Source organism: Rhipicephalus sanguineus, chromosome 8 (assembly GCF_013339695.2).
Source record: "Rhipicephalus sanguineus isolate Rsan-2018 chromosome 8, BIME_Rsan_1.4, whole genome shotgun sequence".
Lineage (NCBI taxonomy): Eukaryota > Metazoa > Arthropoda > Arachnida > Ixodida > Ixodidae > Rhipicephalus > Rhipicephalus sanguineus.
This window is the reverse complement of record NC_051183.1, coordinates 33,412,214-33,436,514: the sequence shown is the minus strand read 5'-3', so window position 1 is coordinate 33,436,514 and position 24,301 is coordinate 33,412,214. Positions and strand designations below refer to the sequence as shown.

The 24,301-nt window shown below is 43.8% G+C and overlaps 1 protein-coding gene across 1 annotated transcript; it reads left to right on the top strand.

Moving 5' to 3' along the window:
- Positions 1-12,012: 12,012 nt before the first annotated feature.
- LOC119403139 (uncharacterized) lies at positions 12,013-23,768 on the top strand. Its single transcript, XM_049418188.1, has 7 exons — positions 12,013-12,292; positions 14,150-14,327; positions 16,115-16,256; positions 17,346-17,388; positions 21,871-22,048; positions 22,815-22,956; positions 23,673-23,768. Exons 1-7 carry the CDS (start codon positions 12,205-12,207, stop codon positions 23,766-23,768), a joined length of 867 nt encoding a protein of 288 aa, XP_049274145.1. The 5' UTR covers positions 12,013-12,204.
- Positions 23,769-24,301: the final 533 nt, after the last annotated feature.

Sequence of the window (24,301 nt, the reverse complement as noted above, 5' to 3'; positions counted from 1 at the left end):
TATAGTTTCAATAAGAAGCAGGTTCTTCGTTTTCGGTTGTTCTTTAAGTCATGAAATGTTGAATATAAATGGTGCTCATATAAAAAGTAGTGGTATATCAGCGAGGTTACAATAAAATCTTCTCAGCAGTTATAGGAGCTCTCCAATGTGATAAATACATCCGGGTAGTGTTGACAGCTGTCAATTCAACGTCTAAGAGCCAAGAAGGACATGTGCTGTTGTTTTGTTCTCCAGAAGGATACGAGAGTGTTGGAATGTATAACCACGAGCGACGCGAGCCGCGCTAAAGGCGCGTTCACACCGAACGCGGAGCACGCAAGCGGGCAAGCGGATTTTCGAAGCGGAGAGGCGGTGAGGGCGCGCGGCTGTTCAGATCGACCGCTTTGTTTTTTGCCCGCTCCGTCGCGGGGGCGGACGAATCCACGGTGCACGTGCCGCCACCTTGCGGCAGTAGGCGATACTGCCAACACGGCGGGCGCGCGCTTTTCTCTTGTGGTACATTGTCAACGTTGTCGCGCTGCCGTCTACTACGCGCAGGTGCAAAATGATGAGCTCAGATGAAGACGAGTCGGTTGCAATTGTACTTGCCACTTCTCTAGCAGCTATTCAAGAGAAGCAGAAGGCGCTGAGGAAGACACCCCGCCAACAACGGTGGTGGGTTCAGCCGGCCTTACAAGAGCGCGATAAAATGGGTCATGAAAATGCTTTGTTACCTCACCTTCGTTCGCGCGGTTTGGAGTACTACATAGGGTGAGTCTCCGTTCCGTTTCTCGTGCAGCACCGGGTGCTGTTTGATTGTATCGAGCAGTAGCTCGACGGAGAACAACACAGCCGGTTCGCTCATGATGGAAGCCATTTGCACGGACTCGTCTCCGTCGTCTCGGGCCCTGATTGGTTGCGGCCAAAGCGGCCAACTTTTCCGCGCGGACAAAATCGGTCCGGGCGCGATCCCGAGAAGCGGCCGCGGATTTTCCGCTTTTGCGGATAATCCGCGTCCGCTTTCCGGATCCGCCTCTCCGCTTTCCGGATCCGCGCTCGGTGTGAACGTGCCTTAAAGTAGGACATATATCGAAAGCTTACACGTTCTCCTTCACCTCAGAAGTATTTTCGTGTTCTTTGTTTTGCATCTGCGTACTTGACTGTTTCCTTGTTGTGACATGTTTGCACAATGTTTTAGAAAAGCTAGTTAATGGAAGTAGAAGTAACTTTACTTATAAGAATATTTAAGATTCTTGTTGTCGCTTGCCTTCTGCAAGAGCAGCGCATAATTTGTACCACATAAAATAAAAGACTGAGTATGCAGTTTAAAATGTTCCCATTACATACGGCGGAAGACAGCGGGGCAAATGTTTAAAAATAATTGGCTCCTAAAAGATAAATACGGGAGTGGTTCATTTATTACGGCTAAATAATAGATTTTCTCAATATTTTGCTAATTCAAAACGCATTTCCTCAGTTTCCCTTTCCAGCGTACTTGGTTGGGTGTGTCAGGTACGTCATGCAGCTATTATAGACTTAGTACATCAGCTTTATTTATTGTTTATGATCATGCTTAGAGAAGGCGCACACTACGCGTTGACAAAGCACAGTCTGTTACTCACTTGTGGGGTTTTAGCGGAATGTAACTGCAGATCTCGCCGTGAATGCTTACACCACAAGGAGACGATCGCAACATTATTTTAAGACTTTCAGCTTAAAAATAATGACACTGACTACAGTGGTAGCTTCAGAGCCAACATAACCAGTCATGCTTCACTAACACTCAGTCATGAGTGATATTCTTGAATGTACTAAGAAATATGTGTATATAAGGAATGTCGTTTAACTTGTTGATTATACTTCGATGAGTGTTCACTTTTCTGATTCGTGGTGAATGAAAATCGGAGTTCAATCAAAATCAAAGAAAGAAACTGTGGGCGCCAATGATTCGTCGGGTTATTTATTTTTCGCTTGCGTGAGAACAGGGGTTTATTACCTTCCATTGACCACACTGAACAAGCCCAATTTGCAATCTCAGCAACGTCCAAATTGTGGTCGCTGTGAACAGACCACTGTCTCTTCCCTTGGTGCAAGTTCAACCTATCGAGAGTTGAACTTTTAACTGAGGCATATCAGTGTATACTTTTGATGACATTACAAAACATGACAGCATTCCGTTGACGGGAATTATATGCAAGAACGTCTGTGTGCTTAGATGTAGGAGCACGTTAAAGAGCCGCAAGTGGTCGAAATTAATTGTGAGTCACCCACCATGTTATGGCTCATAATCAAATTGCGGTTATGATACGTAGAACCCCAGGACCTAATATTAGCTGTTCGCGTCCTTTATGTAACGCAGATGCCAAAGACGCGGAGCTGAGCAACCTTACCATCACGGACGCAACCATCGGGAAGACAATGACCGTGAACTTCACACTGGCGATCAACAAGGAACTCGGAGAAGACCCGAAGGTCATAGTGAGCATGAGTCGGAAAGACGGTTCAAGGATTGGATGTATCAGAGGCCACGGTTCATGGTATAATATGTCGATATCCTTTTCTATTTAACTCGCTGTTCCAGTAGAAGTGAAAATGGAGACGGAAGTTTATTGGGACAGAAAAACTGGGAGGTAGACCTGAATGAATTTTCTGACCAGCTACTCAGCGTTAGGAAAGGGTAGGGGGTGGTAAAGATAGGAGAGTGAAAGTGTTGACGAGTAGGAAGGTGGTGTTGACGCAAAACCTTGATTTAATTAGTTAATAATTAGGCAATTATTAAGTTGCCTAATTGTGAATGAATTAATGAACGAACTTTATTCAAGAGTAGTCCACCAATTTCCTTCGAATGAGGTGGGAGTTTTCAAAAACTATTTACAGTCTCTTGTCTAGTTCTGATGATTCTTCTACAATGTAGCTAAGCACAAAGTTGACGGACTGCCTTGCAGTGTGTACTGTCACAGACATGTAAGAGATGCTTCTGGGACCATACTCGAGGCGTCATAATTGTAGCTCTCACCATTGGAGTTTCTTGAATAAGAGCCGATATGTAAATACGGCAGTGATACTGTATGTAGTCAGGAAAGCAATGAAGGAAATAAAGCATATACTGCAATACTCGTCGTGCTACGTCGTGATCCGTCCTTGTTATTAATTCACAGGCACTTTCGCGACATCGCTTAGTTTTGGTCGCTGCAGATGCTTCCCTGTGTGACTGCTTTTACACTTTTTGCGCCAGTCATAGCCCCGCACCGGTTCGCAGTTTTATGCCTGTGTAACCAATGTAAAAAAGAAAAGAAAAGGCAAATCAATCTAGGGATGAAATGTTTGTAGCTTACAAGACATCATTGTTACGCAGGTCTAGGAATGTGTAAAAAGTAGGAATATAATAAAGAACATATTTTCATCTTGCGAGCGTATGTCCAATATAACATGCCAGCAGGAGATGCTATCAGAAGAATGACATGACATAGTTCAAGGCCGCGGTAGCAGCACTTTTGCCTTAAAAAAAATAACTAGCTAGACTTGCGAACAGGACTTCGCCGCTGTGCGTTAACAATGCGCAATTGAGAAGAATGGCCAAATATAGAATCAAAGTTTTATAACATTAGCAAAACAAAACAGCATTGGGAGTTTACTTCGTGATGCCATGTTCTTACTCGTGTGCAAATTCGAGGCAGAAAAAAGTTTTAAAATAACAAAAACTGAAACTAGAACGTTAGAAAGAAAACAGCAACAATTTCCGAAACTTTGCAGGCGTTCTATCAGAACTATAGAATGCAAATATGAATTAACGCCCGTTGTAATAAATATGATCATGATGAAGAGTAAACTTTATTTAGGTCCATAGAAGACGCAGGCGGTCCCTTATTGGGACTAGCCGGTACTATAAGTATGCACGTTTTCCTTACTCATATCTTCAGTCAGATATTAGTTAGACGGCTCGGCCATGGAGCGTACGTCTTTCAGTATACTAACGCTGAGCTATTTATATACGAAATTTACCGCTGGAGGTACGCAGGACTCGAAGGCGCTTCAGCGTGTTCTCTTCATCACCAGCCAGATGACGCGAAGGGCGCGCTTTAAAGGTCGCCGCTCCATTCCATTTTCGCCAAAGTTTCGACGCACGCGCGCCTCATACCTGTACTATTTGTACTTTGCCCTTCAGGGCGTGGTCGCCCGTGCGTGCGTGCTTATGTCGTGAGGGGGGTGGTTTGTACGCCTTGTGCTTTGATCGGAAAGTTTGCGTTGAAGTTACAGAGAGTACAAAGATCACTTCACTCGCTGCAGCGGCCGCGTTTGCGAAAGGAGCGCGCTGCGCAAACACAAAGGAATGACAGTTTTTAGTTCGCCCTCGTCCTGTGTATATCTGTGCGTTTGTTTCGTGCTTCCTTCTTTGTGTTTGAGCAGCGCGGTTCAAGTGTCGAGCTGCTTGTCGTTCTTCACGTGACATTTCAATTTGTTGCTATCGCATTCATTGCTTCGCCCTTGCAGCAAACTGTGGCTTTTTGTTTAATTCGCAATTACTTGTAAATGCACTGCATAAACGTTTTATGCGGCCTTACTTTCTCAGATGCTCACAAAAGGCGTCTTCCAGTTTATGTATTTCGTATATCCACGTAAGTGGTAGTATGTAGAAAAATAAATTTTCGAATAACGCTATAAAATTTCGTGCGTAGATGTACTTACTTGGGTATGTGCGTCAGACCACTATACACAGTTGTAACGTCGATTGATGTAGGTGTTCGTCTTTTGTGAAACTTTTGTAAAAACAACATCCGATGTTCTCGCACTTGGGTCAGCGTAAAGCAACGTAGGCTTTAAGTGTTTTGATGGAAGTAACTGTTAGCTTTACTGGGAGGGTAATTTTTTTGACGGGCTCGTTTCTTTGTTAGACACAACGAAATGAGTGCACTAGAGAATTAGGCTAAGCAAAGCATTTCGAAAATTAAGTGTGGCCCTTTAACTGTAGTGTAGTAGTTTTTCATAAATTGAAATGAAATAAAGGGAACGAAAAAAAATTTACATTTCTGTCAGTGGGATCCGAACCCACAACTTTTGAATTACGCGTTCAGTGCTCTAGCAAGGGAGCTACGCGGAAGGCGTTTTCCCGTGCACTTTGTTGGGTACTTGTGTATGTGTAATCGGTGGAAGGTGTTGGCCAGCGCCGCTCATAGCCAAGGCGTGTCACATGTCATTTATGGGAACTCCTGGCTTTTGCCTTTTGAACACTTATCCTCAAGTATTTTTATTTTAAGAGTATTCCCAAATTTGTATATTACTACATCTGCGTGATTCAGTTTCTTGTTATTGCTTTTTGTTAAAACAGCCTTCTCATACATGTAAACAATAACTGTTGCTTGAGTGGTGACAATGTCGTTAACTCAAATAGTAAAAATGAATGTTCCCAGCACAATATGTTATGGAGTGCTAAAAAGTACCGAAACGAGTTCTGAGTGAAAGACATCGAAGCAGACGATGTTGTTCTGGTGTTTCAAGTTGGAGTGAACAAAATATTCATCTACGCCAATTATGGTGTATCACTCTAAGATTCCTATGTAAGCGTTTAACGAAATAGCTAAACTGTGATCATACTCTTTTTTTTTCCTACTTTTGTTTATTACAACTTCACGAAATTTTAGGCCGGTTCATCGGGGTGTAGTTCTCTGGAATGATTGTAAATCACTAGCCGTTTTGATAAGCAAGAATGGCTTTCCCTTTTTCAGCACTTACAAACTCTGTAAGACAGCCGCGGACAGTAATAGATATACGAAAAGTTTCTGGGATGGCCAGTGTCCCGTTCCAACAACCAAGATCGAAAAGTCCATGCGTGCAAGACTGAGTTTCCTAATACAGCTTGCCATCGGTGTAAGTACAACAAATATATTCACCTAATTTGGGAGGGACGAATGACTTACGAACACTAAATAATATTTTTAAAACTCTATACTTAAGATGTAACATCTTTCTGATGCCTACCAGGCGGTTGTGCATTGTGGCCTGTGCTTTTTTGCGACTGGAGGAAAAGCATATGACTTTACCTTGTTTTCAACGGTGCCATAATTTATTGCGAATATTTTTTTGTTTAGTGCTTGATCATGGATATAAGGAAACGACAAAAATATTTAAAATACCACTACTGCGAGTATAAGTTCTTTTGAAAATAACAAATTATGATTTAGTGGTACGAAAGCCATATATGCGCAATTTACGAGAAGCTTGAAAGCTAGCGACCGCCCTCTGTAATCACTAAGGCCGTTACAAGGATTGCCAGCAAAATTCAACAAATGTCCTCTGCTAACAAGTGCACATCTAGAACATTCCTTCGTCAACTATTATTCAGTTTACTCATTGTTTAAATTGGGGAGAGCGCTTTCAATTAATTTGCGTAACCCATGGGATTTCAGCAAGCATGAAAGCGAGATTACCGAAATTGAATCAATTGCGTTAAACCTTCATACATGTAACCCCGAGAAAATGTAATATAATATCTAATACATTGCATTTTTACTACAAGGGCATTGCTACCTAACGCGGTCCCTTCAATGTGCTACCAAATGAACAGTTTCTTATTTCGATTTTCTCCGTTTTTTCGCAGTGGGTGCCAACAACACTCACGGTTGAGTTCCGAGTGACGAATGGAGGGGATACAGTTGGGTGCCAATCTTTCAGTGTGGATATACGGAAATGGTGAACCTGAGGGTGTTTATGATACATATCCAAACGACGAGAGCAAACTCTCCAGCGTGTGCTCACATAAATAAAGACATATTCTTGGAAACATTTCGGCGCGCACACAAAAGACGAAAACGAAAGGCGAGAAGACAAACGGGCGCGAACTCACAACTAAGTTTATTGAAGGAAGTACACGAAATATATAACCCAGGGTAGCTCAATAGCGCATGTGCGTAAAAAGAATCAAACAAGCAAACAAGCAAAACATAAGGAAACAAAAGAAATAACACATCATGACAGGAATTTTGCAGAAGTATCTACAACGTGCAGCAGATTGTAAAAGTCAAGTGCTACTCAAAAAGGTGAACTCCTTGTCAGTTAGTGCAATCAATGGGTTGCTTACACATTTATCAGCACACCTTCTAATATGGAAAGCTTCAACTATTTCCCGAGTTATCTTGTCTTTATGATAAAACAAAATGTTAGTATCACACCACACAGGATGACATTGGCAGTTCCTGCAATGCTCGGCTAGATGGGAGTTATTGCTATTATCCAATGACTTCATATGTTCATTAGGGCGAGTGTTGATGCATCGGCCAGTCTGACCTATATACACACGACCGCAGGTTAAGGGCAATAAATAAACTACCCATATCCTGCACCTCACGAACTTTCCGCTTTCTTTTGAAAGGCAAACACATTTATTCTTCTTGATTTTTTTGTCGAATTTTTGGTCCACCGCACGACAGATGCGTTGAATCTTATTGGGTGCACTGAAAACAACGTCTACACCGAACCGATTGGCTATGTGCTTTCGCTGATGGGAAAAACGATGAACGTAAGGTAAAACAGCGAAGCGTTTGCGTTCAGTGTCTTTCTTTGTAGAAAATCAAGAAGAGTAAATGTGTTTGCCTTTCAAAAGAAAGCGGAAAGTTCGTGAGGTGCAGGATAGGGGTAGTTTATTTATTGCCCTTAACCTGCGGTCGTGTGTATATAGGTCAGACTGGCCGATGCATCAACACTCGCCTTAATGAACATATGAAGTCATTGGATAATAGCAATAACTCCCATCTAGCCGAGCATTGCAGGAACTGCCAATGTCATCCTGTGTGGTGTGATACTAACATTTTGTTTTATCATAAAGACAAGATAACTCGGGAAATAGTTGAAGCTTTCCATATTAGAAGGTGTGCTGATAAATGCGTAAGCAACCCATCGATTGCACTGACAAGGAGTTCACCTTTTTGAGTAGCACTTGACTTTTACAATCTGCTGCACGTTGTAGATACTTCTGCAAAATTCCTGTCATGATGTGTTTTTTCTTTTGTTTCCTTATGTTTTGCTTGTTTGCTTGTTTGATTCTTTTTACGCACATGCGCTCTTGAGCTACCCTGGGTTATATATTTGGTGTACTTCCTTCAATAAACTTAGTTGTGAGTTCGCGCCCGTTTGTCTTCTCGCCTTTCGTTTTCGTCTTTTGTGTGCACGCCGAAATTTCCAAGAATGTCCTCAAACCAACTCACCCAGCTCTCTATACTGTTACAATAAAGACATAGTTGAGACGCCTCCAAAGCAATACATGCGCTCATGCAACGTTAGTGCACCGCTTCTACCCGACTTCCCAAAGCTACGTCTGCCATCTCTGCAACGCAACGGAACGCCCTGGCACACTTGCGCCTGGAATGCCCGTGTCATGCAAACCGCGACATGCGTGACTCCGAAGAGAGACATGAACCCAGCACGACAAACATATCAAGATCACACAAAATGTGAGACGCCAAATTCTCTCTGGTGGGTCTGGAAAGAATGAACCACTTTATTTATCAATGTTTAAATGGAAGGGGGCAATGGGAGAAAGGGCGGGGGAAGGAACTATTTTTTAACATGATCATTGGGGACCTACTCATGCAGTAAGGCAGCCCCGGAGAATGTGGTAGATTAACACTCTGAAAGGGCAGAGGGACCCGTTCCCAGCAGCCGTTACTTGCCAGCTACTGGGTAATCGCCACCTGCGATTTGCACCAGACCGTGTGAGCCCAATTACAACTCACGTGGTATGTAAGAAGCCAAACGGCACGTTATGTGGTAGATTCAACCAACGTCGAACTGCTGCCCGTACCATCCTGTCCAGACCAAGAAGCAGCTTCGCAGAGATGGGGCCCAGTACCGATATGTGAATTAGACGCGGTATCAGGTAGAATCTCAGTGCTACAAGTCGTTGCTGGGGCTTCAGTGGTGCCTTTGCCAGGCGGCCCAACAAGACTGCGAGGTGCTTGCGCACATTATCATTGCTGGCCACAACTCCACGGAATTGTATACTAAGATACTTCCAAGTGGATGTATATGTAGTAGCTTCAGTTGATTCGCCACCGACGATATAATTGCGATCCATGACAATCTTCGATTTCTTGTCTTTGCCACTGAGGGTGATTGTCAACGTCCGGCATTTGCCCGCATTCACCTCCAGCCCACGTTCTTGAAGGTATTTGTGCAACGAGTCGTGTTGGGACTGCAATCCGGCTGGCGTGGCCGCTGTCAAGATAATGTCGTCTGCAAATGTCATTGCGGATGCAGAGACACCACGACTCCGAAACGAGATCGCATCTACCTGTCTCTGAAAGAACGTGTCCAGCACCAGGTTGAATAGCAGCGGCGATAAGGAATCTCCCTGCCTTACTCCTCTAGTAGGCTGGACTAACAGCGTTCTCCCATTCGCCCAACACCGTGGTGGCCATCGAATAGTGGTCCCTGATATAATCGCAGAATTCGTCGGAGTTTTCTTTCTCTTTTAGACCATGTATGATAGCGTTGTGCGTCACTTTCTCGAAAGCTTTTACTACACCTATTTACGCCATCGGCAATGGGACGAGATTGTGCTTCGCTTTGTCCATGATCGTCTGTAATAACAGCACATTCTCGGCACATCCATCTGCTTGTATGAAGGCCTGCTGACGGAGGTCAAGCTAGATTTCTGCGATAAGCCGTTTGGCATATGTATTGTGCAGTCCCCGGTTTGTACATGCGAGACCGTGATGGGCCTATGCAAAGTTGCTGTAGAGGCCCCCACACCTTTGGTATAAAAATGGTTCTGGCATTGCACACAACCAGAGGCATACGGCGTTGCAGCATTACCACGTTCAAGAACAGCCTCAGGATGGCCATTGGCACCGTATGTAGCCGCTTGGCCGAAAAACCGTGAGGTCCAGACACACTATTCCGCGCCGGCATTGCATACTTCACTTCGGAGGTCGTTATGAGTCATCTCGGCTCAAATGGCTTGAAGCTATGGGGTCTCAGCTCCATTTCAAGTCAACATTCTTGATTGGCGCTTCCTTTGTATATCCAATACTCCAGGAAGCTGTCTGGGTCATCCACCTTCGATTCGCCAGTGTCATCCAAAATCTGGCCCATACAGTGGGAGCGATACTTTTTATACCAATTCTGGTATCTTGCTTACTCCTTCGTCTTCTTCTTCCTTCTGCTCTCTTCGCCAGGGTTCCTAGGAATCCTAGGCCGAACGTTGTGTATTGATAAGCACTCGTGTAAGTATGCATTCAGCTCTACGTGGATATGCTGGCCGCTGATACACCGCTTGACTATTTCCCATAGACGCGCTGCGTGGTACGATTTCGGAGGGGGATTGGACGTCAGTAGTCTTATCGTATACAGCCGACCTCACATCCTCTGTATCATCCCCCTATGCATCTGTATTTCCCGGCAGGTCCTCATGGTCATGCTCAGGATGCCGACTTTGTCTCGCCATCAGCTCGTCTACCAACTTCCTATAGTTGGCATCTCTGCGGTGGGATTTAATACCATCGAATGTACACATGGGGAACTTTTTGTGGAGTTTCTGGTTCAGGTTGTACATTTTCTGCTTTCTCAATTCTACTTCGTAAACAGCCATGAGGTACTCCTCCTAATTGTGCCACCTTGGTTTACTCCTCTGGACGTCGATGTCGGCGTTGTATTCTTCCTCGTGTGCCTGCCTTCGGTGCTGGCTTAACCCGATCTTTGTACCGAAGGCCCTGTCACATTCTGGGCACACGTAGTTGGTCGGCAATGTCCTTGAAGAGCTTTCGTTAGGCTGCATACCCAACGTTCGCCCCCACAGTTGCAGAACTGGCGTTGCCTTCATCTGCGGTAGCCGTTTCCTGCGTAGGTACCTGGGACGCTACTGTGTAGAACAAAGGTGCCTCCTCCTCAACCATTTCTGAATCCGAAGGAAGACCAGACGGTATTTCACGCCTGTCTTTAACGCCTCCTTGTTGCCGCCGGCCGGCCCGCACACAGCCACCTCGTTAGGCACAAGAGGAGCTGGCGAGACGGAGGGGCCCGCACGCCCTCCCCAGACTGATCCCGTAAAGGTGTGGCTGTTCGGTTTGTGCGCAACCGCCGCATCCTACACCCCAAGAGGTGGGGATGGAAAGTGGGTCTCCAGATAACCACAGTAGGCCTCCTCCATCTTTTCAGCTTCCTCAGGATGGCCTTCTGGATGATGGGCCTCGAGCTGCTCAAGGCAGCCTCCCACTGCTTCTTGCTAGAAATTAAGTGTTTCAGGAAAGGGAGAAGAGGGTGCTTAGTACAGCCGCACATGATGTGATTTAAGTCTGCTGTGGAAGAGGCGCAGAATCTATAAGAAGGACACGGGTAACTATAGGGATGAATGCGGTGAAGAGGTAAGGTGAGGGAAAGGTGCGGGACTGCAGCAGTCGCTACCAGCCACAGCTCGCCATCAGGGTCAAGAGGGCAGTCGACTCGAGAGGGTTCCTGGACTAGCCATCACTCCTTAGGGTGATACCGGGCATCGCTGAGAACACTGTTTCGAAAAATAAACGTTTATTTGTCTCTCTCTCAAAAACCTCGCTCATGAACCGCTGTTCGTGACTTCAAATATACGGTCAGTTATGGTAACTGGGAAATCTGAAGTGGAGGGCTTGGGAAATTTCGACAATCTGGTATTCTTTAACGTGCACTGACACCGCACAGTGCACAGGTCTGGGGTATTTCGCCTTCGTCGAAGTGCGACCGCAGTGGCTGGGATCAAGCCCGCCACCTTCGGGTCAGCAGCCGAGCACTGTAACCACTATACCACCACGCCGTACCCCGGTGATAATGGGAAGTGGCGATGTCAATGGCTACCCATGTCATCGTCACATATGGAATATGATGCCGATTTGTTTTAATTCCAAGTTATAACGGCGAACAGCTTTCATTGTCAGTTGTGTGGTAGCGTGTTATCCACAGAGAACAATGTGTTCAAATAGCATTGTAGCGAACAGGTGTGAGAACATTGCGTCAGCAATAAATACAAAGGTATAAAGCCGCCTGTGCTTCCTTTTTATTCAAAAGCCATTGAAGCTATAATCACGCTTTCAGTACTGTAAATGCGGCAGAAGTATGAGCCAAGATTAGCCGTTAGATACATAGCTTTATGAAAAACATGCCTATATAGCCTGGGTTGCCTGTTTTACGACGCACCGAAAATTTATTGAATAACCGGTACCCTGGCAGAGCACCGCATTAGTACCTCAAGTCAGCGTTTGAGATATGCATGCTAAATGGTTTTTTATCTGGCTCGCGTGCTGCGTGCTGGTCGGTGCGTGGACACAGACGCCTGAGATTACAGAGTGTTCAAGTAAGTGCGCTTTTCTTTTGAGCTTCATGGAGCGGCAGTCACTTTATACTTAGTACTTTATTGCTGTGGCCGCACAGCAAAGTGACCGTGAGAACAACTGTTATGCTTCGACAGTTTCGTCTATTTATCACTGAGTGCAGAACTTGGTGAACAGCATCAGCATTGGGAGGAAATCGCGCAGTCAACGAAGTTCGACAGCAAACAACCTAACACTGCGGGCAATATACGAATGATATATTTATGTTTTAATTTATTTATGTGACACCTGCATCGCGTTTACAGACATTTTACATCAGAGGGTATACATAAATCTCTACACATGTATCTATTCAACGTAAATACAAAGCTTTGTAAAATTCATGAGTTGACTCTAAACATGCAATATCTGACAGAAGAGCGTTCCCGTCCCTTGTGGTTAAACAAAAAAAAGAACATCGCAATACCTCCAAAAGGAAGTTCATAAAGTTTGAAGCGATGGTCCCTTCTGGGTTACATATACGATGGTGGCTCAACATACCTTCCTTGGTCATGGCCTGTTTTGGAATCGGTGAAACCATGAGGCACGTCTAGTTTCAAGCAAAACGATGCGGGACCTCTTGAAGCGACCTTATTAGGGAAGCAAAGTTTCGTCGCAGTAGCAGTAAAACACCTTGGTGACAACAGCGAGAGCACCTCTTTTGCCACGAGAAGACGCTTCGTAACTGAGACAATGTGAGAAAAGATAATGCAGGTGGCCACGCCGCTCGTACCAACACACCGCAACGTCAGAAGTTTCGACTCCGTGTGCTAGGGCCCACAAGACTGCTTATGGGAAAAATGAATTGTACTGTATTCGAAAGAAGCCAGAGCCATAAGGCAAGCTTCGGGACATATTGCTGCGCCAGTTTTGTCAAATTACAAGTAAAGTACATTCAAATTCATGACATCGCACTACAAATGAGGTGCCGCAGTCTCATCAAATTCCAAAATTTTATTTCCTTTGTGAATAATCAGAATATGAGGTAGGAATTTGCGGAAGTAAACTTCTGAAATAATAATTAGAAATGTTAATGGGCCCTCACTTTAAGATATTTTTGTGCTACATTCTTCAAGACTGTCGCTCGCATTAGAACATAGAACACGAGAGGCGACCTTATCGTCCTTGGACATTAAACTGAACCTCAGAACAACGACAAAACTGCGCCTGGATTGTCCACATAATTTCTACTGCATTAATATGAGCTCAGGTTATTTGGTGTCAAGTTCACCACAAAACATACTGGAGGTTAGAGAGCCCTGCTTTAAGAGGGCGAACCTCGCTTACGTAAATCAAAGCAGACAATCTTTTAAGTGCTTCTGTACGCAGGGCATTAGGTAAAATTTGTGGCGGTGCGTCTTGACGAGGTGAGCCAATAACTAAGGAGAACTAAAATAGGTTCCCACCGCGTGGGATGTAACATTGTGTATATTGTATATGCTAGCGTGCTACTTGGAAATATGCTAACTACACGTGATTGATTTCTTACAAGTTCTGCGTATTCTCACATACAATAGAGCTCATATATGTTACGTGAACTGTGTGACAATGCGTTTCAAAGTATTTTCTTTGTGTTAAGATACGGTGCGTATTTGTTGTGAACTCTTTCTGTTAAGCCACATTAATTTTTTTTGTACGGGTTTTTAAAGGAGAAATATTAGCGTGCAATACCGATTACGCCAAAATCTACTACAGACAAGTATATTTGAAATGCATGGCTGGTGTCTTAAAGAATGAATAGCACATGCCCTTTTCTTGTGTCGGATGAGTCAATTGTGCTTGTGCTATATAATTCTATGTTTATTTCTGTAACAAATATTTGTTTTTTTCCTTTTCTGCAGAACAGCAATATTTTCGGGTTAGCAACGTCACCATCACTGACGCAACAATTTATCAAACTATGACCGCAAGGTTCACGCTAGCACTGACAAAAACACTAGGAAACAAACCAAAAATCAAGCTGACGTTGAGGAGAAAGAGCGGGATCAAAATTCCTTGCTTATTTGGATACGGCAGTTGGTATGATTCCCTCTCCGAAACTCTCTTGACATATCAACTGTAGAGCAGTAGCATTTATTGCATTAATATTTGAATGACACTTCAAAAGCCAGTATTCTCTCACATCTATCGTAAATGATTTCGTACACTGCACTACTTATGTAAGAATCTGATTCGCGAAAGTGTGACATGTTGTGGAAAGGCCTCAAGCAATATCATTGCAGCTGATTTGTGCAACTCGCAAGCACTTCAAAGTGAATTTAGAGAAATATATATATATATTGCAGTTCCAAAAATCACATAAATCGGGACAATCACATGTAGTAAGAAAACAGATAAAGACAGCTTTTGAACTTGACGTACACTAGTGGTTGCTCTCAACAGAACAGCTGAACTTCCAATATTGCGGTCAGGGCACAAGACTACAATCTTTTACTAATTGGGACAAGCAAATGCATTGGATAGCACTTTCAAGTTTGTTGCGGCGACAGTTCAGTCATGTACCCGTATTCGTACATACTTCTTAGGATTAGTTTGGATGGAACATTATACAATAGTTTTAACACAATTTCGTAGCAATCAATTTCCATTTACAGTACTGTTATATCGCAACAATAAACGCCTTTGTGATTAGCGAGCACTCTGGGACTACGCAAGCTCGGCGTCATATTATTTCTTTGTTTTCCTAAGTAGGATACCTATATCTTATATCGCTGGAGTTGGATTTCTCTTTATACTGCTTGACGTAAATTTTTCTGTATTCGTCACTCGTTTTTTTCTTTTGTCTTAATGCGTATTCCGGATTCCCCTGGATGGCTCATTTTTGTGGCTTTTGTTATTTTGTAACATAGTGTGCACAACTGTGATCTTGTGTATAAATTGAAGAAAATAGTTTAGCATAACGACTACGAGGTACCGCAGTCACTGAAAGCAGAGAAAGACTTTACAGGGACACGTCGATTTCACTAGATCAGCGGCCACACAAGTGAAGGCTTCAGACTGAAACCAATGCTTTGACAAGAGGACTCACTATAGCGAAGTTGAGTACATTTGACAAAGCGCCGTGAAAGCGCCGGAAGGCAAACACAGGACATCGTTAGGGCAAGAGCAAGGTAGCGACAAAACAATAAGTGTTGCTGGGCCGTCGAAAAGTCTTTTTGCGAAAACTAAACGCCCAGCCAAAACATATCTTGCTTTCGCGTTTTGCTCCTGCTACACATATTTTCAGCATCCTACATAATCAAGGAATTGGCGATATAACTGGCGCTGTGTATTCAGAAATTAACCATATTTTCGGATTATTACTAATGCAAAGAAAACGTAAGAACACCGAGTACCCGCCCTCTTGCTAAGGATCCACGTCTGTATCCACAAGGTGCCCTATTCTGAACGCTGCAGAATGTCGTCATGTTGTCGAATGCAACATCTTGTCGGTTCTGATTGGCCCACATTGCTTCTACATCCTATATGATTGGCTCAAACTATCGTAATAACAGAATTTGTTTGTATGGTGGGATTTAACGATGTTCAGGACAGTACAGGTAGATTTGCAGGAAAATTTGCGCTAAACTAGAAAGGATAACACAAAGAAGGAACACTTCAACAGAATTTTCCTGCATAGTATGAACCAACTAGCCCCCCAAGACGTCTTGATCAACAGGTAGATTTGCTTGCTAATAATCGTGTTGGAAGAAATGAAGCGGAGTGCATCGATCTAAAAACTGACGATTGCGTTTGCAACCATGATCAGTGACGCCCAGTAGCCGGTCATTTGACCTGGTCACACTTTTCTCCAATTATATTTTCAGCACATATAAGCTCTGTAAAGGAACCACCGAACAGGAACAGGCCTTAGCGAGTATGTGGGGGAACCGGTGCCCAGTCCCAACGTTCGAGGAGACACCAGTAATCAACTTCCCGATGCGTCCTGCGATAAATATGATTACAGGCGTAAGTGCACAAACGCATTGCATTATTCGCGAGCAGATAACCTTGTACAGTTCTACGTTTTCCTGTGATATAAGTAATTATAGGCGTAAGTGCCAAATGTTTTAAATTATTCGTGAGCGGATAATCCCGTACAGTTCCACGTTTTCTTGTGATACATATGATTACGGCATAAGTGCACAAATGTATTACATTTTTCGTGACCAGACACTGTTGTAGTTGCTAGTGTTCCTGTAACATAAATTACAGAAGTCCATAATCCTATTACGTTATTCGTGAGCAGATAATCTTGCATAGCTCCTAGCTTTCCTGTGATACAAATGATTATAGGGGTAAGTGCTCAATTTTATTACGTTATTTGTGATGAGATAATCGTGTGCAGTTGTACGTTTTAATGTGATACAAATGGTTGCAGGCGTAACTGCACAAACGTATTTCATTATTCCTGAGGAGATAATCTTGTACAGTTCTACGTTTTCTATCCATCAGGGTAGGGTCCACTGTGTTACGTGTGTTGTACGAATGCTTCCCTCAGGAAACCCCGAAACCTAAGCGTGTTTTGCTGCTGACGAACAGCAAGAACGTTCATGTAGTTATAATTAGATATGTGCGACGTGTCTCTATGCGATGTTTCTCTTTCGTAGTCTTGACACACAGAACCACATAATTTCAATACGAACAGTAACTTGCAATCACGTAAGTGCACAAGCAAGTAAAAATTCAGAATTTCATGCTTCAATGTTACATAAAGGTTATTCTCACAATGCTGTACTTTGGTTTGTGAAACTAAATAACAAGAAGAAACGCAGACAAGGTGCATCATAGCTCTGCAAGTCAGTGAGCTGCAAAATGATATCAAAAATGTAAAACACAATGTTTTTTAGCGCAAGAAACCAAATAAAGTGCAGAGAAGCAATTTTGCCAAAAGTTGCCTCATAACCTGTCTCGGGCTTTCGTTTTTGATATTTACATTTTTATGCTATAGGGCACGCAAGGACGCGACCATTTTTTAACCTGGTCGTTTGCTTGCTTTCGTCTCTAATCAAATCGGTGACATGAAATCAGTAATTATATTTTTCGTCATGCTTTCAGATTCCACCGACGAAGATTACAATCCGGTTTAAAGTGACTAACGGTTACGAAACCGTGGGGTGTCAGTCATTTGAAGTCGAAATAAGACGCGGTAAACGAAAACGCGTCAAAGGACTGAAAGAGAAATCTACAAGTTCAGAGGAATAAGCAAAAACTCAAGGCGAGCTTAGCAATTTGTACCCAAATGGTTTCCAATTATTACACAAAATTCATTGCATGGGTCGCCAGTTAGAAGCCCATGGAACAACCTGAAGCACCAATCTTGGTGCCATAAATTTGAGCTCAGCATTCGTATTTTGCACAACTCTAATCAGAACTGAAATAAATTTGTTTCCTTTTTTTAAGAACGAGTAGGTGCACAGTCTTTAAAACAAAGAAATAAAGTTATTTTCTCAAAACCCTTCATCTGAACTTATGATTCGCAATCTTGATGTGTGCGAAAGGTGGGGAGCCTGTAAGACAACTAACGCATGTGTAACCTTACCATCTGTCGGAATCCTGCAGTTAACCCTCCAGATTCGTAGCCCATACACTTTGGGTTCCAGGAAACTATACATGGAGTGCGTTGAAAAGAAAGCGTGCGTCGAGTGTGAAAAGTTCACTAGTAGGTCACTGATTTGCTTGCAAATATCCAAAGTTATCTGAGATACTGCTGCACCAGTAACTCCGTTTTATGCGACAGGTGATGTGGTCAGACATACGTTGTTGCTCCCCCAGAAGGTGAAATTCAGCGACTTCCTTGAAGGAAATGTCTGCAGGAGATGAAAGAACTTGCTCTTATAACAAAGTACACACTGACAATGCTGGCTGATTGCCTTGTCTAACCCTGAATCATAGGCTAACGTCTAGTGATGTCACTGTAGAACTTAGACACCCCTTTTAATGATGACGCAGATTTCGCATTGTGTTTTGAGGTAAGGAAAACCTCGATGAACATTTCTTCATAACTCTGTAACGGAATAAACCTCACTGAATGGTTTTTTTTTGTCTAATTCCGAGCGGGCTAAACAAGCGTACGTATTATCTTACGACATATTCGACATGTGCGAACCGGGGGCAAAATGCAAGCATCCGTGTGCCTACATTTAGGCGCACATTGAAGAACCCCAGGTGGCCAACATTAATCCGGAGTCCGCCACTACGGCGGGCGTCATAATCATATCGTGGTTTTGGCACGTGAAACCCCAGCAAATATTATAGTATTATTACATTTCCAAGCTAATGTTGCTTCACATTTACATTTTGCATTAGGCAAAATATGTGGCTTATGAGCCGCAAAAGGTTGCTCATGAGCTGCGCTTGCGATAATGTGCAACACTACAAATCAATCAAAGCGCTTTGAAAATGCCCTCAACAAGGGATTCAGGATAATTTTGCGGAACACAGGTTCTTTATGATAGGCGCAAAACACTGTTCTTTTGTAGTTTACCGTATTAATTCAGTTCCAAGCTTTTCATCCACGAACTGAATTCATTTCAATTCAATGCTTTATTTATCTTTTCTGTGAAGCAAGCAGTCGCAACCGCTACTTCAGCCAGTAAGCTGACGAGGTAGCTTCACCTTTGGTACGAGAGCAACGGACAGTTCTGCGGAACAAAAAAAAGCAGAGTGCCAAATAAATGGCGCATGTTCATTGAGGTTCATTTCGTGACTGCAATAAGCATTGTTCTAGGCATGCATAAAAGGAGAAAATTACCCAGGAAGATGTACAACGAACTAGCTCGTATTGCTGCTCTTATTGACAAGATAAAACAGCCCTAAACACAGCGTAAGACCCGACGACGCTCTTCCTCTCGTGTTTTAGAGTGTGTGGCACGGTTTTGAGTTAGCACTCTACATATGTGTCAACAAGAACTAGGTCATCTATGTATGCTTGAGATATTGCTGAACTGCAGAATTCTACATCCAATAACTCACGACCAGTGGCGTAACCAGAAATATTTTTCGGGGGGGGGGGGGGAGGTTCAACCATACTTTATGTATGTTCGTGCGTGCGTTTGTATGTGTGCGCGTATATATACGCAAGCAAATTTGAAAATTTTTCGTGGAGGGTTTCAAAGCCCCCAACCATTCCCCCTTCTGGCTACGCCCCTGCCCACTACGACGGGTACCGGACGTGAATTGAATACATTAGATGCCACCAATGAGCTTTTGCGGGCCGACACTGTGTTAAAATAAGCAAATAAAAATAAGAGATCTGCAACAACTAAATATTTGTCCTGCACTCGAAGCGCGGGTTCCCGGTATGAGCGAGAGAAGCTGGAATTCAATCTTCAAGTCAGCGAAAAATTGTTACCTTTGTTACGTTACCTTTTGAAGAAGTCGGCGACGGTGCACTGCGGGTAGTGGAAATGATGATAAATGACTGGCGTGAAATGTTTACTGTATGCGGGCGAAGTTGAACGGGCGTAGGCGTTCACGGCAGCTTTGGGCTTAGTCTAGGGATGGAAGTTTCCGCTGTTTGATTTTACGACAATAGAGCACTTGGATATGAAATATACATATATTGGTGCCTGCCGTGGTAGCTCAGCGGCTGTGGCGTTGCGCTAATAGCCATGAATCGACGGGTTCGATTCCCGGTGACAAAGGCTGCACTGAAATGAGGGCGAAATCAAACAAAGGCGTGTGTAGTTTGAATGGATGTTAAAGAATACCAGGCGTCAAAATAAAACCGTTGTTCATCACTATGACGTGTTACATAATCGTATCGTAGTTTGGGCACCCCCAAGAGTTCAAGATGCTTGGAAATCCATGCGCAGTTGGAAAACCATGACGTACGCTGTGCATCTAATGAAGGCACGTGATGCATCTTAACGACACGTTATGGGGCAGCATTCACGGCGTGTGATCTTGTTCATGTCGTAGGAGAGGAGGTCGTTAAGCTGGTTGGTCGGCGTAATAGAGTTTCCAAGATTTGGAGGATATATATCCGGCTATGTACATCTTTTTGTGGTTTAACCTTAACAAAAGTGATGGTGATTATAATATGCAGTATTATTACGTAATCATCTCCACCAGAGATCACAGATGCAGACTAGTGGGGGGGGGGGGAGAGTCGCGTACAACGAGCACAAGCAGATATGCCCCTGTCCCTTCCTCTCTTCCGGCCCCCTGTGCCTTCCCTTCTTAGCAGCTTTAGCCATAATACTAATATAAGCTTTTACCCTTTTCCTAGTCAATAGAGAAGCGTTTACATGCAGTAATGCGCAAATGAATATCTTTAATGCGCCAGCGTTATCTAGTTCTCAGAAATGCAAGAAGATATGCAGGAAAAGAAAGTCCATGCGCCTAACTTTGAACAGGTTCCTCTCTTTGAGTGTAGCTTTATTGGCGACTGGTACACTTATTCACCATTCATTAAAGGAGCTCGACCACACATCAAGATGACCAGAGCTGTTACGCAGAGCACATCGCAGCAGTCGGTTTGAGTCAGCCAACGATCAACAGAGTCTCTTACTCCACATCTAGACGCTTTGTGTGGAACATTAGTAAGCTTTATTTGCATTCGAGCAGTCTATAGGTCTTGTGCATTAGAAGCTTATGTTATCACGTATTATGTGTGTACAAAAATTCTAATCTCATTGTCAGTAATTGTTCTTGCGTGTCAGCATCGACCGTTTTACACTTCATGAGCGTTTGCCCGAACCTTTGATGCAGTACTCGACCTGCCACGCAACATATTCGCAAATGACCAACAGCGCTGGACAAAATATCCTCAACGTTGGTGCTGCAGAAAAAACACCCCGCAGACTCGCTGTCACATTGACTCCAGCCGCTCGACAGTTCAGCGAAGATAAATTCAATCATAAATCCACTACCTTAGTCTTTGGTGACATGTCGCTTAGTCACCCCTTTCTTTTGTAACGTCGTCTGCAGGTAGCTAGCGCACTGCATATAAGGGCGGTTGTAAACAACGGTTCCGCAGGTAAGTTTATCCCCACGTTCACGGAAGGTCCAAAAAAAGCTGCTCGGAGATGCTCTTCGCACTGTTGTTTCTTGTGGCGGCGAGCTCACCACTACATGGTGCTTCACTGCAAACTCCCACGCTTACAGCATGTTCAAGTAAGTAAGTTAGTCTTACCGATTCCTTTGAGTTTAACTTTTGAAAAATATTAAAGCAATGTTTGAGATTGGGATAGTTGATAATCCATCCTCAAGAAACAGTTCAGGAGCGGACAGTGGACAAAGATGGGACCAAAAGGGAACAGCGCTTGTCTTTGTTCCCTTCCATGTCCGTTGTCCGCCCCAGTGGTGTTTGTTGAAGATAAACTAAAACAAAAATATGTAAATCACTATGATTATTCGTAACGAGAAGGCGCAGTTATTATTCCTTTTGTCATGAAGAATAACAGCGCTCGAGAGCGCTGCTAGTCAGGAGGACTTAGTGACAGGGATCAGGGACAGGGAATTCTGTTCTGCCTTAGCTTATTCTTGTTACTCGCAGTCACATGTGACACGCGAAGCTGCTGTCACTGGATAATGGCCTACGAAAAGTGCATTGCTTGCCTGTTGAAATGTTTTGCAGGTGAGCAAAAGTTTAGGCTGAGCGACGTGACTGTCGAGGATGCCACGATCGGGAGAACGATGACAGTCAACTTTACTCTCACGGTGACCGAAGAACTTGCGGACGAGCCGAAACTGGAAGTGACCGTCATCAAACAGAACGGCAGAAAAGTTTCCTGCCCACCGAGGGGAGGGGCGTGGTACGTTGTAGTTCGCGCTTTCTTTCATCGCGTCGACGTAAAGGCGTGCTAAACATTACGCCTCATTTACCCACTTTGGTAACAAGTGGAAATGGTTACCTCACAGACGCCTTTTTATTTAGAGAGGAAGAAAAGCCAGATTATGTAAAATGCCAGGAGCCGTTCACAGTAATATGCATGTTAGATATATGTCCTCAATTTGCAACTCAAAGGCAAAAATATTACGGCAAACTCTACGAAGAAGGTACCTTTTTACACAACCTAGTCTCAATCTAGAAGACAATGGACTTGTTCCTGTAGCTAAGATTTTCAGTTTTTTTTTAAACATGATGGCTTCTTACATATGATTTTGAATAATTCGACCTTTTTCGTTTACTGTCTAACGCCTTGCGGCTGCAGCAGCGTGGCTGCAGTGTCTTTTTCTCATTATTGCCTGGTTGAACCAAGTAACTGTAAATGGCAGTTGAGTTTGTGACGTATCTCAATTCAGTCGCTGCATAATTCAGTTTTCTTTTAATACGTCTTTATATCTGCCTTCATTCCGTCATAATTCAGTTGGTTGCAAATTTATTGATGCCTAGATTTATTACCAAGTTCAAAAATAACGACAAACACGCACATGCGCAACCAACGAGAATCTTAAACAGCTCAGCTGATTTCGTCAATTCTGCAGAATGTGAACTCCATGCGAGAATGTTTCACTGGAACGTCAGATGTAAGAACATGAAGTACCACAGAAAGAATCACGTGTGTTCCCGTAATACAGCGTCTACAGGCTTTGCGGGGGAACCAGCAATGAGGAGAAGTTCCTCGGACAGTTGTGGAACAACGAGTGTCCGGTTCCCGCGGCGGAAAGGAGGGAGTCAACCAGCGCACGGTTGGACCCTATGATACAGTTCGTTATTGGTGTAAGTGCAGAACCAGACATTTTATTAACTGCTGAAAGCATATCGTCGGACGTCTCCCGTAGATCGCGCGCGAGCTACTCAAGACCGTACTGTTGGTTTTACTTTTAAGTAAGGGATGAAGGTTAACAACCATGTGCTTCTCCTATCATGAAAAGCACAAGTGCTTTAGAGCAAGGACACTTCAACGAACTTGTAAATATCATGAAATAGCTGGACAGCGCATGGTATAGCTGAGGGGCGCACATATTTTATGCAACTGCTCGCCATGTTCGCTCTCCAGTGCTGCCTTTTCGGTATATGCATAGGTATGTGTTCGCGGCTCGAAAAACAGAAGAGACCAAGAACAAAATTAGCGCCGGTTCATTATCAGCATTGTTCAACCCTGAGTATTTGGCTTTTGGAGGAGAAATTTCTTTTAGCCTTAAACGTGTGATCCTTAGCCCTTACGTTCAACAAATATGTATAGGGGAGATGGGGTAGCGAATGGGAGAAAACGACTATCAAAGTAAAGTGAACTGAAAGAGGCTTCTGGGCCCGTATTCATAAAAAAACCTCTTATGACATATTTTCGTTAGAAAATATTTCAGCCAATCACGATGCGGGACATATTATTAGCGAAGCCGGCTAACTCATGGGGAAACGCACTTACGAAACAGAACTTTCGTAATTACCGCCCCACGTGTGTTATATATCTCAGTTTTCGCCGTCTATTTCAGCGGGCACCGACGACGATCACAGTCGAATACAAGGTGAAGAACGGCGGCGCAACGGTTGGATGCCAGTCGTTTCAAGTTCGTATAGATGCTCCTTGAATTCCAATACAGGATTCGAGGGATTCCGCAAGCGGTACGTGATGACTGCTAAAATTAGCAAGCAACACCCACCCACGGCAATAAAGAGCTTCAGAAAAAAAATGCCCGAGATGTCAATGAAGAGCCAAGTTTTTGCATATCAAGCCTTGTGGAGGAGATGCGTGAAACATAAAACTTCCTCCGCCTCACCCTCGCCTCACTCATTCCTTGCCTGCACACTCTGTTGCTTTACTATGCTTTACCCCTACTCACCCTCACCTTTATTCCTACTTACCCTCACCCTCGCTTCCGTTTCCCAACTCTGTTGTGATAGGCTTTCACTCTCGGCTATGCTTGGCTTTTCCAATGCTTTTCCTCTCGCTATGCGCTGGACCCGTCTCCCGGCTTGGCTATGCTGCGAACGAAATGGCTGTGGACGGCCATAGCCCGACTATAACAGCTCTTCTGTAAAAGCTCACGCAGGAAATGGAACAAATACCTAAATTAGCTGGTCAAAGACTTGCATCCTCACTTAAAGACTGAAGTGAGACTTA